Source organism: Artemia sp. Qi Xiang Cuo, chromosome 11 (genome assembly GCF_049724085.1).
Source record: "Artemia sp. Qi Xiang Cuo chromosome 11, ASM4972408v1, whole genome shotgun sequence".
Lineage (NCBI taxonomy): Eukaryota > Metazoa > Arthropoda > Branchiopoda > Anostraca > Artemiidae > Artemia > Artemia sp. Qi Xiang Cuo.
The window spans coordinates 45,190,626-45,205,735 of record NC_142804.1 but is presented as its reverse complement, the minus strand read 5'-3'; the positions used below and the strand labels follow the sequence as shown (position 1 = coordinate 45,205,735).

The window sequence follows — 15,110 nt, the reverse complement described above, 5'->3', positions numbered from 1 at the left end:
TATATCTTTTTTTTGTTTTCTGCCTTTGTCTAGTAGCAACAAATTGGTCTGACACGGAGCTTTAACGAACCAGTACCGAATTTTATATTGTTTTCGCAAGTTTTTTATCCCATGTTTTATATATTGAAGGTACTTGTCCTTTCTTCCGTTATATTTTATTCCCAATTTTTCTCTTGTGGGTCGATGTTTGGGTGTATTTACCAATCGTAGTCCAAAACGATACGATCCTATGTTATATTTCCTTAAATCATATTTGATATCCCATTTTTATTGCGAAAACTTCTTCTCCTGATTTGTTCACAATGAGGATTGCTGCAGAGTATATCATGTTTTCTTTTGCATACCCGATAGTTATAAATTCTGTATCAATAATTGCCTTGGCCATTGTTCTGAAATGAAAGGTAGTTTCTATTGGCTATTTTCTAGTTGTTTTTATTCGAAATTAGTTACGATCGTGGTTACTCTAGGTCGAGATCAAAATACCATTTCGCCAGTAGTTCCTCATACTCGGGTACTTATTCGTTCGATGTAATTCGATAATCTAAAGCTCCATATTAACCAATAATGAATATTTACTTTTGCATGGAAATAAGGCGACTTCAGGTCGAGGTTGAACCTGTTGTTCGCCAGTGCCACCTTGCACTTGGCTGTTTTTGTTCGAACATAATCCGATTCACAGAAGTTCAATGCAGCTTTAAAAGTATTTAGTTTTCCAAGAAACTACCTTTTTCCTTGTTTTTTTTTTGTCAATTTAAAGAACGATATATATAAGTCTTTGGATCTTTACTTCCTGACTTACAGTTCTACAACATATAAATACACTACTAGCTTATTTATATAATGCACTTTAATAACTGATTAATCTATATATAACACTTCAGAGCAATATTGGTGAGCCCTTTTTGTTTTTTAATTTGACGGGATGATTTATATACACAATTTCTTCCACGAATATTGGCTTTCCAGCTTTTAATATGGGTGCATCGCCTTGCAGTACCGCCTTTGAGCTTTGGGATGTTAACATATTGGTAAGTGGATAATTTTCCCATGATGATACGTTGGAACTGAGAAATTTGACATCATATACCACGTTATTTTTACCATTTTCATGCGTATTCAAGTGCATTAAACATACTAATAATTGGTTTGGGAGGTGCAGACCTTCCAATCTGCAATTTTGCTACTCCTTTGCATATTTGTCGAATGACTTTTTGGCACCATTCGGGTAGGGAAAGAAGTTTATTTATTATTTTTACCACGGAAAAACTTAAGTTTATATGTAACCGACAACAACATAGTTGGTCGCTTACAATTACATCAAAGCTGGGAAATATCTTGATTCCGAAATTTTGTCTTGCTGAAGAAAATTCAGGGTTACTTTCTTTACGTACTTATAATCCCTTGGGGTGACTTGAAAAATAACGGATCCCGTTGAAGGGTTTATTGGGCTTAGGTACTTTTTATTTGCGCAGTTGACGTATAGGGCTTTAAGGAAGCTGTCTTCCTTTAGCAAATGTCCTCTCTCTATTACAATGTAGAGAAATTTAATGGGCTAAATTGTAGTGATTTTATTATCGTTCTGATCACACCAAATGTTGTTTTTGATGTACTCAAATAATATGGTATATTTTGTCATTGGGATTCTTTGTGTTAAAATTTGGAATGCTAAGTTGGCGCTTAGCCTGGTGTATTCGAGCGTTCTTGTCATTGTACGTGCACTAGAATTATAAAGAACTAAGCTTGCTCATAATGTTAGGACTATTCTGTCTTCCAAGGCTTTCCTCGGAGATTTCAAAAGGAACTGTAGCGTGGGACAATCAAGATCTTCCATCGTTTTGATAAGGATCCATTCTTTTAAGGATTCATTAATATTATCCATGCTATGGCTTTTCTTCAGTTTCGATGAGGTTTCATTTGCCGGATTACAATTACTTAATTGTGGGTTGCTTAGGAATCATCCTTTTTTGTTGAATTTTTTTTTAAATATTAACAACATACCATAAAGTCGTTTGTTTCGACGTCTCACTGAACCAGTGGTTGACGGCTACTTGTGTACCGGTATTTGCAAATATTTTATTATAATTTTTACTATGTAACGTTTATTACATTAAAAGGAACTCCTATTGGATAAGCGTTTAATGTGGAAGGGAAAAAATTGGGAAAAAAATTCTCAATTCGTTTTTATTGTTTATTCTTTTTACTTTTAATTGACGTTTCTTTTCTTGGTAAACCTTACTAAGTTTTATATTAATATACTCTTCAGACTCCGGATTAGTCATGATCTACGATGATCACTTAACAGCTATACACTCTTAGTTTGTAACAGTTATTTTAAGGAATAGTAAATGATTACGTAATTGCTATATGCTTTCAACGCTATATAATGATTATGTTAAATTATAGTAGTTTAAAGTCTTGTAATGATTACGTAATAGGCATATACTTTCAACTTAACAATGATTATGTTAGCTTATAGTAGTTTATTTAGCCTTTTTTATTGTTGTGGCATTTAACTTTACTAGTATTCTCGCGTTTTCGCGCCCAACTGCTCCCTGTGGTTGAGGGTCGTTTCATTTAACTGTAGTTTATAACTCTTTATTATTCAACGATCACATCTCGTAGCTATGTGATTGTTTCTCATTAGAGAGCCAGGGCCGAATGGCAACGGAAACGGGATAATGACACCATCTACCATTGTCATCCGCCCTGGCTTCCCATGACTGAGGGTCCATCTGTTTGAGGCGTTCCTTTTTCTATCCATTCAAATGTAGTTATATTTTCTTGTTAAGGGATTCCTTGTTACGTAATCAAACCTCGTATTTGTACAGTTGTTTCTCTTAGCAACACAAACATGAATTAAATCAAAAGTATACCGCCTCAAATTATCCATATAGCAAATTTATATTTGAATTAAACCCAAATACATTTAGTCATAAATCATGCAACGATCGTATGTCGCGGCTGTATAGTTGTTTCTCCAAGGACGGTGAGGACCAAGTATTAATAGCATTGATATATATATATATATATATATATATATATATATATATATATATATATATATATATATATATATATATATATATATATATATATATATATATATATATATATATATATATATATATATATATATATATATATATATATATATATATATATATAACACACACACACACACACACACACACACACACACACACACACACACACACACACACACACACACACACACACACACACACACACACACACACACACACACACACACACACACACATACATACATATATATATATATACATACACACACACACACACACACACACACACACACACACACACACACACACACACACACACACACACACACACACACACACACACACACACACACACACACACACACACACACACACACACACACACACACACACACACACACACACACACACACACACACACACACACACACACACACACACACACACACACACACACACACACACACACACACACACACACACACACACACACACACACACACACACACACACACACACACACACACACACACACACACACACACACACACACACACACACACACACACACACACACACACACACACACACACACACACACACACACACACACACACACACACACACACACACACACACACACATTCATATCGTTCTACTGTTTCTACCATTTGATGTTAGTCGTATATTATTCAGGTCCGCACTGCACTTAGTCTATTGTTTATCGAATATCCATGGTTCATAGGGATGGGCTAGTTCCCTAATTTTCCTTTAAGTTTTATTTTACTCTTTCTTCAAACACAAATAGATTAGAACATGTATTCAAATAAACTCGCACCAACTATTTATTAACCGTCACGTGTTTTTAACTCAATTTTATTTAATAATCTGTTGAGGTCGATTTTTATTTACCGGTCATCCCCGGGTATTAGGGTATATCCAGCCAATCCGCAAACCAGACAAGCAGTTAAAAACAATATAATAAAATTTGATTCACCTTTAAATGATGTAGTGTGGCAGGTTTATTTACACAATGCTTTTAAGAACTTTGGGTTGATTTTACTTTTAAATAGGATTAATTTGTGGTCGGTCCACTTAATATGGCGGCTAGAGAATGGTTTTCAGTTGCTTGCAGGACAGACTACTTTTATTCGGCTGCCAATTTTACTTAGGGACAATGTTGTTACGCAATTCAATTAAAGTATCTTAATTATCTAGTAGGCAAGATAAGGTATAGCCACCCTCCCTTCTCGATTGTGCGAGTGTTCTCCCATTCTGTCATAGGCTGGGCTATGCGGCCTGTTACTTTATGAGTTAGGGTAAAAGTTTGATTCTGGGTGGGCTGTTTACTTTTTCTTCGAGTCATGTGCAGGATGTCTGTTTAGATTAGTGGTGCAGTGATTGGTATTATTACCTACCTTTTAGAGAAAGCGATCGAGAAGAAGGGGGATCACCCTGTGCCAGCATCCGCGGTCATACAGGGTCCTAAAGTAAACATTTTAGGTGAAAAAGGAGGTTTTGATACAAGAGAATCTCACATAAACAAGGGTGAAATCTGTACTTACCATAAACATCTTGGTGAAAATGCCTATTAGGTGGTTAAAGGAATAGGATTAGATACCCTATAGTACATTCTTATTTAACTTGGGTAGTAATATCAAAACCTAAAGAATTTGGTGGTCTCTAAACCTACTAGAGGAACCTGCCCCGTAAACGACAGTCCGTGAAGAAATCTACCCGGGTTAGCCATACAGCTTATATACCGTCGTTAAGAGGACTAGATAAATAGATATTAAACAAGGCACTAGCCATTCCAATTTCCGATCGAATAAGCCCTTTCCGAAGTTTCTATGACATCTCCTTTGATACGAAGTGCCCTGATGTAGAAGAAGAAAACAAAAAAACGAATAATACATTGTGACAGCATCGTTCTTTACTTAGGCTGCGCGATTGCGCTGCCTATGATTTTTTGTTTTCGTTTTTGGGTATCATTTATTGCTTACTTTTATGTAAAAGTAATATTTTTGGGTATCACGTTATTCTTATGGGCATTTTGTATTTCTTATTTGTATATAATCTCATCTCTTGGAGTAAAAGATCAAAAAAATGGAATTTACTTGGCTCTTCTTTGGTTTTGTTTAGCCCTTTACTTTCCTTTGAAAAGTTCTTTTCTAAAAAATGTTTAAAATCTATTTCGAATAGAAGGGTAAATCAGTTTTTTTTATTTATTTTTTTTTTTAGCTTCATCAACCAACTCCGAAGAGTGAAATTGGTCCTGTAATCAGTTCTGGCATTAATTTTGGATATGGCTTTCTAGCAAGCAGTTACATAGTGTTTTTGATCAAAGAACGGAATTGTAATTCGAAACATTTGCAATTCGTTTCTGGTGTTAATTTCTTTGCATATTGGTGTGGAAATTTTATCTGGGATATTCTTTCCTTTTGTATTCTATGTTTAGGTGTATTACTCACTTTCTTATCTTTTGGAATAGAAGGTATTACCAGTGCAGAACAACAAGGTAAGTAAGTTTTGGACTTAATAAGCTTGTAGTTAGAAACTTATCTTGAGTAACAGAGGCTCAACCAAAAAGATGGTACTCCTAAATAACTGAACGCTTATGTTTTATCAAAATGCTTAGGGTTTTTCACATTTCGGTGGAAAGAATCAAGGAAAAAAATTACCCTCCAGTACGGCCTTAGTTCAACACAACAAAATTAAATGTTCTACAAAGTGTTAGCCTCTGTTCCTAGAAAAATTAAGGCTAGACCAAAAACCGATCTTGATATTTCAAGGGAATTCATCTCAAAATCTCAAGAGAATCATATTTTGTTTTGCCTAGTGAGTCATTTTTGTCAAATACTATTTTAGTATTTAAGTCTATTATTAAAAGGCAATTGAAGACGCAATGAAAATGATGGACGGTTCAATTTTATCTTTCATCATGTCTTCTGAAGTTGTAACTCTCGTGGTAGAAATAACAATGACATTTTTGAATTGATCACATTTTTTGACAACTTGCCCCCTCCTCCCCTCCTATTTTTCTCAAAGTCATACTGGAGGACACACCGGCTTACACTGGAGGAATTTGCCAGAATTTCCAAACGATTGCTTTTTGTTTGGTATACTTTGTCTTTGTCGACTCAATTTTACTTATGGATATGTTGAAGGAAATTGTCAGGGGGAAATTTTTACTTGGTTGGAATAGCCTAAACAAGTCTTTTTCATCTTTTTCTTGGTCATGACCTTTCGGGACGGTGAAAGCTGTGTAAGGAAGGAGGTCGTGAGGTCGAGAGTAATCCGTAAAAAACTGAGTAAATTTTAAAAAGGTAATTATATGAAGAAAAATAAATATAGCAAGGTTATACAATTTTACACATTCACTTCCCAAAGAAAAAAAAATAGTAATTCATTCTGATGTGAAGGTTGGGTTTGAGTTAGTAAAGTCAATTTCTTCCATCGCCGATCTGTTTTTGCAGCATTAAGTATTAAATCATTCTTTGATTTTAAGTGATTTCTCAGTTGACTTTTTATTTGAGTCATTGATCAAAATGCCAACTCGCACAAGTAAAACGTAGAAAATGGATTAAAACACTATAAAGCCTTGGCTGTTAATTTCGAGTTCTCTGTTTTTCTTTCATAGCCAGCGCACTAGCACTACCTAAATAAAGAACTGTGTGGGCACAAAGTGTTTTTTTTTTTGGTTCTCCATACCCGGGCACTTCGTATCTAAAGAGTTTTCGTAGAAAATTTGAAAAGGGCTCATTCGATTGGAAATTTGAGCACCCTTTTTAATAGTCGAAAGTGATTGGAGGCCAACTAGCCCCCCCCCCCACAGCCATTATTCCCCCAAACACATACAATCAAAATTTCGAGATAGCTATTTTGTTCAGCGTAGTTGATTTCCGGATAGAAAATATGTTTTTGAGGAGGACACTCATCAACAATCCTCAGGGCAAAGGTTTTAAGTTATGCCCTTGGGGTATATGAGGTTTTTACAGAAGGTGATGTCGTAGAAACTTCAAAGAATAATCATTCGATCTGAAATTCAAAGAGCTAGTGCCCTTTTGAATAGTCGAAAGTAATTGGAGGGCAACTAGTCCCCGCCACGCCCATCATTTCCCCAAACACATCCAATCAAAATTTTGAGATACCCATTCTGTTCAGCCTAGTTGATTTCCAGACAGAAAATATATTTTTGAGGAGGACACTCCCCCAAAGCCCTCAGGGCAAGGGTTGTAAGTTATGCCCGTGGGTATATAAGGTTTTTAAAGAAGTTGTTGTCGTAGAACCTTCAAAAAAGCTCATTCGATTGGAAATTCAAAGGACTAGAGCCCTTTTTAATAGTCGAAAGTGATTGGAAGGCAACTAGCCCTGCCCCTACACCCATCATTCCCCCAAACACATCCAATAAAAATTTTGAGATAGCCATTTCGTTCAGTGCAGTCGAAAGTGATTTGAGGGCAACTAACCACCCTCTCACGCCAACGCTCTTCCCAAACGCATCCAATCAAAATTTTTAGATAGCCATTTTATTCAACGTAGTTGAAAGTTTTGGAAATTAGGTCTTTAAGGATGACAACCTCTCCCCCCACAACCATCAGGGCAAGGGTTGTAAGTTATGCCCTGGGGGCATATAAGGTTTTATTGAAAGCGTTTTCGTAGAAACTTCAAAAAGGCTCATTCAATTGTATTTGAAAGGGCTAGTCCCTTTTTTAATAGTTGAAAGTGATTGCATAGTGACTAACGCCCCTCTCACGCCCACCGTTTCTCAAACACATCGAATTAAAATTTCGAGATGTCAATTTTGTTCAACGTAGTTGAAAGTTCTGGAAATTAGGTCTTTTAGGAATTAGGTCTTTTAGCCCTCACTACAAGGGTTGTAAGTCATGCTCTGGGGACATATAAGGTTTATAGAGAACAATATGAGCACAATATATTTTTTTTTTCCTCCATACCGGGGCACTTCATATCGAAGGAGTTGTAGAAACTTCGAAAAGGGCTCATTCGACTGGAAATTGGAGTGCCGTTTTTATTACTCGAACTTGATGGGAGGCCAACTAGCCCTCCCCCCCCCCCCCCTTTCACGCCCATCATTCCCCCTAGCACGTACAATCAAAATTTCGAGATAGCCGTTTGGTTCAGCGTAGTTAATTTCCAGATAGTAAATATGTTTTTGAAAAGGAAACTCCCCCACAACCCTCAGGGCAAGGGTTTTAAGTTATGCCCTGGGACATATCAGGTTTTTACAGATGGCGTTGTCGTAGAAACTTCAAAAGAGGCTTATTCGATTGGAAATTCAAAGGGCTAGTACCCTTTAATAGTCGAAGTTGATTGGAGGGCAACTACCCCCCCCCCACGCCCATGATTCCCCCAAACACATCCAATCAAAATTTTGACATAGTTATTTTGTTCAGCAGAGCGGATTTCCAGATAGAAAATATGTTTTTGCGGAGTTTAAAGGTATGCCTTGGGGACATATAAGGTTTTTATAGAAAGTTTTGTCTTAGAAACTTCAAAGAATGCTCATTCGATTTGAAATTCAAAGAGCTAGTGCCCTTTTTAATAGTCGAAAGTGATTGGAGGGCAATTAGTCCCCCCCTCCCACCCCCATCATATCCCAAAACACATCCAATCAAAATTTCAAGATAGCTATTTTGTTCAGCATAGTTGATTTCCAGGTAGAAAATCTGTTTTTGAGGAGGAAACTCCCCCACAGTCCTCAGGGCAAGTCCTCAGGGCACTTTGATACGAAGTGCCCTGGTCTAAACAACAAAATCAACAACAAAATATTACTAATAATTTTTGGCTATTAAAAAGGGCACTAGGCTTTTGAATTTTAAATCGAATGAGTCCTTTCCTGAAGCTTTTACGACAACGCCCACTATAAAACCTTAAATGTCCCCAGGGCATAACTTAAAACCCTTGCCCTGAGGGCTTTCACGGAGTATCCTCCTCAAAATCATATTTTCTATCTGTAAATCAACTCCGCTGAACAAAATGTGTATCTCAAAATTTTTATTGGATGTGTTTGAGGGAATGATGAGTGGTGGGGGGTGGTTGACCTCCAATCGTTTTCGACTATTAAAAAGGGCACTATTCCTTTTAATTTTCAATGGAATGAACTTTTTTTGAAGTTTCTACGACAACGGCTTCTACAAAAACCTTATATGCCCCAGGATATAAGTTAAAACCCTTACCCTAAGGGTTGTGGGGGAGTGTCCTCCTCAAAAAGATATTTTCTATCTGGAAATCAACTACGCAGACAATATGCCTATCTCAAAATTTTGATCGGATGTGTTTGGGGGAATGATGGGTGGGAGGGGGGGGGGGGTAGTTGCACTTCAATCACTTTCGACTATTAAAAAGGGCACTAGCCCTTTGAATATCCAATCGAATGAGCCTGTTTTGAAGTTTCTACCTGAACGCCTTCAATAAAAACCTTATATGCCCCAAGGCTTAACTTAAAACCCTTGTTCTAAGGGTTGTTGGGGAGTCTCTTCCTCAAAAACACATTTTCTATCTAGAAATCAACTACGTTGAACAAAAAGGCTATCTCAAAATTTTGATTGGATGTGTTTGGGGGAATGATGGTTGTAGGGGGGGGGGGCTAGTTGCACTTCAAGCACTATCAACTATCAAAAAGGGCACTAGCCCTTTAATGTCCAATCGAATGAGCTTATTTTGAAGTTACTATGACAACACCTTCTATAAAAGCCTTATATGCCCCCAGGGCATAACTTAAAACCCTTGCCCCGATGGTTGTGGGGGGGTGTCCTCCTCAAAAAGATATTTTCTATCGGTGACAAAATGCCTATTTCAAATTTTGATTGGATGTGTTTGGGGGAATGATGGGCGTGTGAGGGGGAGGGGCTAGTTGCCCTTCAGTCACTTTCGACTTTTAAAAAGGGCACTAGCCGTTTGAATTTCCGATCGAATGAGCCTTTTTTGAAGTTTCTACGACAACGCAGTGCATAACTTAAAACCCTTGCCCTGAGGGTTGTGGGGGAGTCTCGTCCTCAAAAACACATTTTCTATCTTGAAATCAACTACGCTGAGCAAAATGGCTATCTAAAAATTTTGATTGGATGTGTTTGCGGGAATTGTGGGCGTTGGGGGGGGGGGTGGCTAGGTTCACTCCAATCACTTTCGACTATTAAAAAGGGCACTAGTCCTTTTCCAAAAGGGTACTAGTATTAAAAAGGGCAATAGTTGAATTTCCAATTGAATGAGCCTTTTTTGAAGTTTCTACGACAACGCTTTCTATAAAAACCTTATATGCCTCCAATCACTTTTGACTATTAAAAACGGCACTTGCCATTTGAATATCCAATCGAATGAGCCAGTTTTGAAGTTTCTACCACAACGCCTTCAATAAAAACCTTATATGCCCCAAGGCATAACTTAAAACCCTTGCCATGAGGCAATTATATTATGCCCCCCATAACTTAAAACCCTTGTCATGAGGGTTGTGGGGGAGTGTACTCCTCAAAAACCTATTTTCTATCTGGAAATCAACTACGTTGAACAAAATGGCTATCTCACAATTTTGATTGGATGTGTTGGGGTGAAAGATTGACGCTGAGGGGGTGGGGCTAGTTGCCGTCCAATCACTTTCAACTATTTACAAGGGCACAAGCCCTTTGAATTTCCAATCGAATGAGCCTTTTTTGAAGTTTCTACGACAATGCCTTCTATAAAAACCTGATACGCCCTCAGGGCATAATTTAAAGCCTGGGCCTTATGGTTGTGAGGAAGTGTCCTCCTCAAAAACATATTTTCTATCTGGAAAACAATTACGCAGAACAATTTGGCTATCTCAAAATTTTGATTGGATGTTTTTACGGGAATGATGGGCGTGGTTTGGGGCTAGTTGCCCTCCAATCACTTTCGACTATTAAAAAGGGCACTTGCCCTTTGAATTATCAATCGAATGAGCTTGTTTTGAAGTTTCTGTGACAGCGCCTCCTGTAAATACTTTATGTGCCCCCAGGGCATTACTTAAAACCCTTGCCCTTAGGGTTTTGGGGGAGCGTCATCCTCAAAAACATATTTTCTGTCTGGAAATCAACTACGCTTCACAAAATGGCTATCTCAAAATTTTGATTGGATGTGTTCGGGGGAATGATGGGCGTGGGGGGGGCTAGTTGCCCTCCAATTTCTTTCGACTATTAAAAAGAGCACTAGCCACTGCAATTTTGAATCGAATGGCCCCTTTTTGAATTTTTTACGACGACTCCTTCTTTACGAAGTGCCTAGTAGCGCGCTGCCTATGATAACCCCCTCAGTGCCCTCAGTGCAAGGGTTGTATGTTGTGCCCTGGGGGCATGTAAGGCTTATAGAGAACGATGTGGACACAATTTGTTTGTTTTTTTTCTCCAACCGGAGGGTGAGGGTGATTTCACTCTGCACTCACACTTTGTATCGAAGCAGTTGTCGTAGAAACTTCGAAAAGGGCTCATTCGATTAGAAATTGGAGTGGCTAGTGCCCTTTTTAACAGTCAAAAGTGATTGGAGGGCAAATCCCCCCCCACGCCTATCATTCCTCCAAACACACCCCATAAAAATTTTGAGATAGCCATTTTGTTCAGTGTAGTTTATTTACAGATAGAAAATATGTTTTTGAGGAGGATACTACCCCAAAACCATCAGAGCAAGGGTTTTAGGTTATGCCCTAGGGGCATATAAGGTTTTTACGGAAGATTTTGTCGTAGAAATTTCAAAACAGGCTCATTCGATTGACACTTCAAAGGGCTAGTATCCATTTTAATAGTCAAAAGTGATCGGACGGCAACTAGCCCCCCCCCCCAGCAACCATCATTTCCCCAAACACATCCTATCAAAATTTTGAGATAGCCATTTTGTTCAGCATAGTTGATTTCCACATAGAAATTATGTTTTCTGGAGGACACCCCCCCACAGCCCTCAGGGCAAAGGTCTGAAGTTATAACCTGGGGGCATATAAGGTTTTTAAAGAAGGCATTTTCGTAGAAACTTCAAAATAAGGTCATTTTATTGGAAATTCAAAGGGCTAGTGGCATTTTTAATAGTCGAAAGTGATTGGAGGGTAATTATCCCCCCTCCCCCGCCACACACAAACACACACACACATACCCATCATTCCCCCAAACACAACTAATAAATATTTGAGATAGCCATTTTGTTCCGCACTGTTGACTTCCAGATAGAAAACATATTTTTGAGGGGGACAACCCCCACAACCCTCCGGCCAAGGGCTATAAATTCTGCCCTGGGGGCATATAAGGTTTTTATTGAAATCTTTGTCGTAGAAACATGAAAAAGGGCTCATTCGATTCGAAATTCAAAGGGCTAGTGCTCTTTTAATAGTTGAAAGGGATTTGAGGTTGACTAACCCCCCTCTCCCACCCACTTTTCCCTAAACCCATCCAGTCAAAATTTTTAGATTGCCTCTTTATTCAACGTAGTCAAAAGTTTTGAAATTAGATCTTTAAGGATGACAACCCATCCCTCCCAGTCCTCAGGGCAAGGGTTGTAAGTTATATCCTAGGTGCATATAAAGTTTTTTATTGAAAGCGTTGTCGTAGATACTTCAAAAGGCTCATTCGATTGGAAATTGAAAGGGCTAGTGCCTTTTTTAATAGTTAAAAGTGATAGGATAACGACTAACGCCCCTTTCACGCCCACCATTTTCCCAAACACATCGAATTAAAATTTTGAGATATATATTTTTTTCAACGTAGTTGAAATTTCTGGAAATTAAGTCTTTTAGGATGATAACCCCTCAGAGCCCTCAGTGCAAGGGTTGTAAGTTATACCCTGGAGGCATATAAGGTTTATATAGAACATCGAAAGTCGAAAGTAATTGGAAGGCAACTAACACCCCTTCCACACCCACCATTCCCCAAAACACATCCAATCGAAATTTTGAGATAGTCATTTTGTCGATTTTCACATAGAAATTATGTTTTTGAGGACAGTCCCCCACAGCCCTTAGGGCAAGGGTTGTAAGTTATGTCCTGGGGGCATATACAATTTTTTATAGAAGGTGTTGTCGTAAAAACTTCAAAAAAAGCTCCTTCGATTGGAAATTCAAAGGGCTCGTGCTTCTTTTAATTATCAAAAGTGATAAGAGGGCAACTAACCTGCCTCTCACGCCCACCTTTTCTCCAAACACATCTAATCAAAACTTTAAGATTGCCATTTTAGTCAACGTAGTTTTAAGTTTTGGAAATTCGGTCTTTGAGAATGGCAATCCCCCCATAGCCCTCAGAGCAAGAGTTGCAAATCATGCCAAGGGGGCATCTAAGGTTTTTATATAACGCGTTGTCGTTGAAACTTCAAAAAGGGCTCATTCGGTCGGAAATTGAAATGGCTAGTGCCCTGTTTAATAGTCAAAGTGATAGGAAAGCAACTAACACCCCTTCCACGCCCAGCATTCCCCCAAACATATCCAATAAAGATTTTGAGATAGCCATTTTGTGCCACGCAGTTCAAAGCTCAGGAAATGATTCCTTTGAGCGTAACACCCCCCCTCAGTCTTCAGGGCAAGGGTTATAAGTTATGCCCTGGGGGCATATAAGGTTTTAATTGAAATATTTGTCGTAGAAACTTTAAAAGGGGCTCATTCGATTGGAAATTAAAGGGCTAGTGCCGTTTTTAGTAGTCAAAAGTGATTTGAGGACAACTAACCCCCCCCCCCCCAGCTTACGCCCATCGTTACCCCAAAAACATCCAATCAATATTTCAGATAGCCATTTTGTTCAACGTAGTTGAAAGTCTTGGAAATTAGGTCTTTAAAGATGACCACTGCTCTCTTCCCACAGCCCTCAGGACAAGGCTTGTAAGTTATGTCCTGGGGGCATATAAGGTTTTCATTGAAAGCATTGAAACTGCAAAATTGCTCATTCAATTGGAAACTGAAAGGGCCAGTGCCTTTTTTAATAGTTGAAAGGGATTGGAGAGCGACTAACGCCCCTCTCACGCCCACCATTTTCCCAGACACATCCAATTAAAATTTTGATATATCCATTTTTCAACGTAGTTGAAAGTTCTTGAAATTAGTTGTTTTAGGATGATAACCCCCTCAGAGCCCTTCTTGCAAGAGTTGTAAGTTATTCCCTGGGACATATAAAGTTCGTATAGAATTTCAAAAAGATTGTTTTAACAAAACATTGTTAAAAAAATTTCAAAAAGGGCTTATTTGATTGGAAATTTAAATTGCCCTTTTTAATAATCAAAGTGAGTGGAGAGTAATTAACCCCCCTCTTACGCTCACCGTTTCTCCAAAAACATTCAATCACAGTTAAGAGATAGCCATTTTGTTCAACGCAGTTGAAAGTTCTGGAAATTATGTATTTAAGGATGACAAAGCCCCTAGAGCCCCAAGGGCAAAGGCTGTAAGTTCTTTGCCCTTGGGGCATATAAGGTTTTTATAGATAGAGTTGTCGTAAAACTTCAAATGGGGCTCATTCAATTTGAAATTGAGAGGGCTAGTACCTTTTGTAATAGTCAAAAGTGATTTGAGGGTACCTAACCCCCCTCTTACGCTCACAATTTCTCCAAACACATCCAATCAAAATGTTCAGATAGGCATTTTGTTCAACGTAGCTGAAAGTTCTGGAAATTAGGTCTTTGAGATTGAACCCCCTCCCAGCACTCAGGGCAGGGGTAGTGAGTTATGCCCTGGGGGCTTATAAGATTGTTACTGAAAGTTTTGTCGTAGAAACATCAAAACGACTCATTTGATTAGGAAATTGAAAGGGCTAGGGCCATTTTTAATAGTTGAAAGTGATTGGATAGTGACTACCTCCCCTCTCACGCTCACCATTTTCACAATCACATCTAATCAAAATTTTGAGATGGCCATTTTGTTTAACGTAGTTGAAAGTTCTGGAAAGTCGGTCTTAGAGGATGACAACCACCCTAACAGACCTTAAGGTAAGGGATATAATTTATGCCCTGGGGGCATATGGTGTTTAAAGAAAGCGTTGTCTTTTCCAACAGGGCTCATTCGATTAAAATCGAAAGGCCTAGTACCCTTTTTAATAGTGGAACGTGATTCCACTATTGACATTTGTATTGTAAAAA

The 15,110-nt window shown here is 38.3% G+C and overlaps 1 protein-coding gene across 1 annotated transcript in view; it reads left to right on the top strand.

Moving 5' to 3' along the window:
• Positions 1–15,110, top strand: part of LOC148947023 (phospholipid-transporting ATPase ABCA3-like) — a 513,909-nt gene that overhangs the window by 372,099 nt on the left and 126,700 nt on the right. Inside the window, exon 22 of the mRNA XM_089096491.1 lies at positions 5,286–5,562. Coding sequence (XP_088952617.1) covers positions 5,286–5,562 — 277 coding nt within the window. The remainder of the gene's footprint in view (positions 1–5,285; positions 5,563–15,110) is intronic.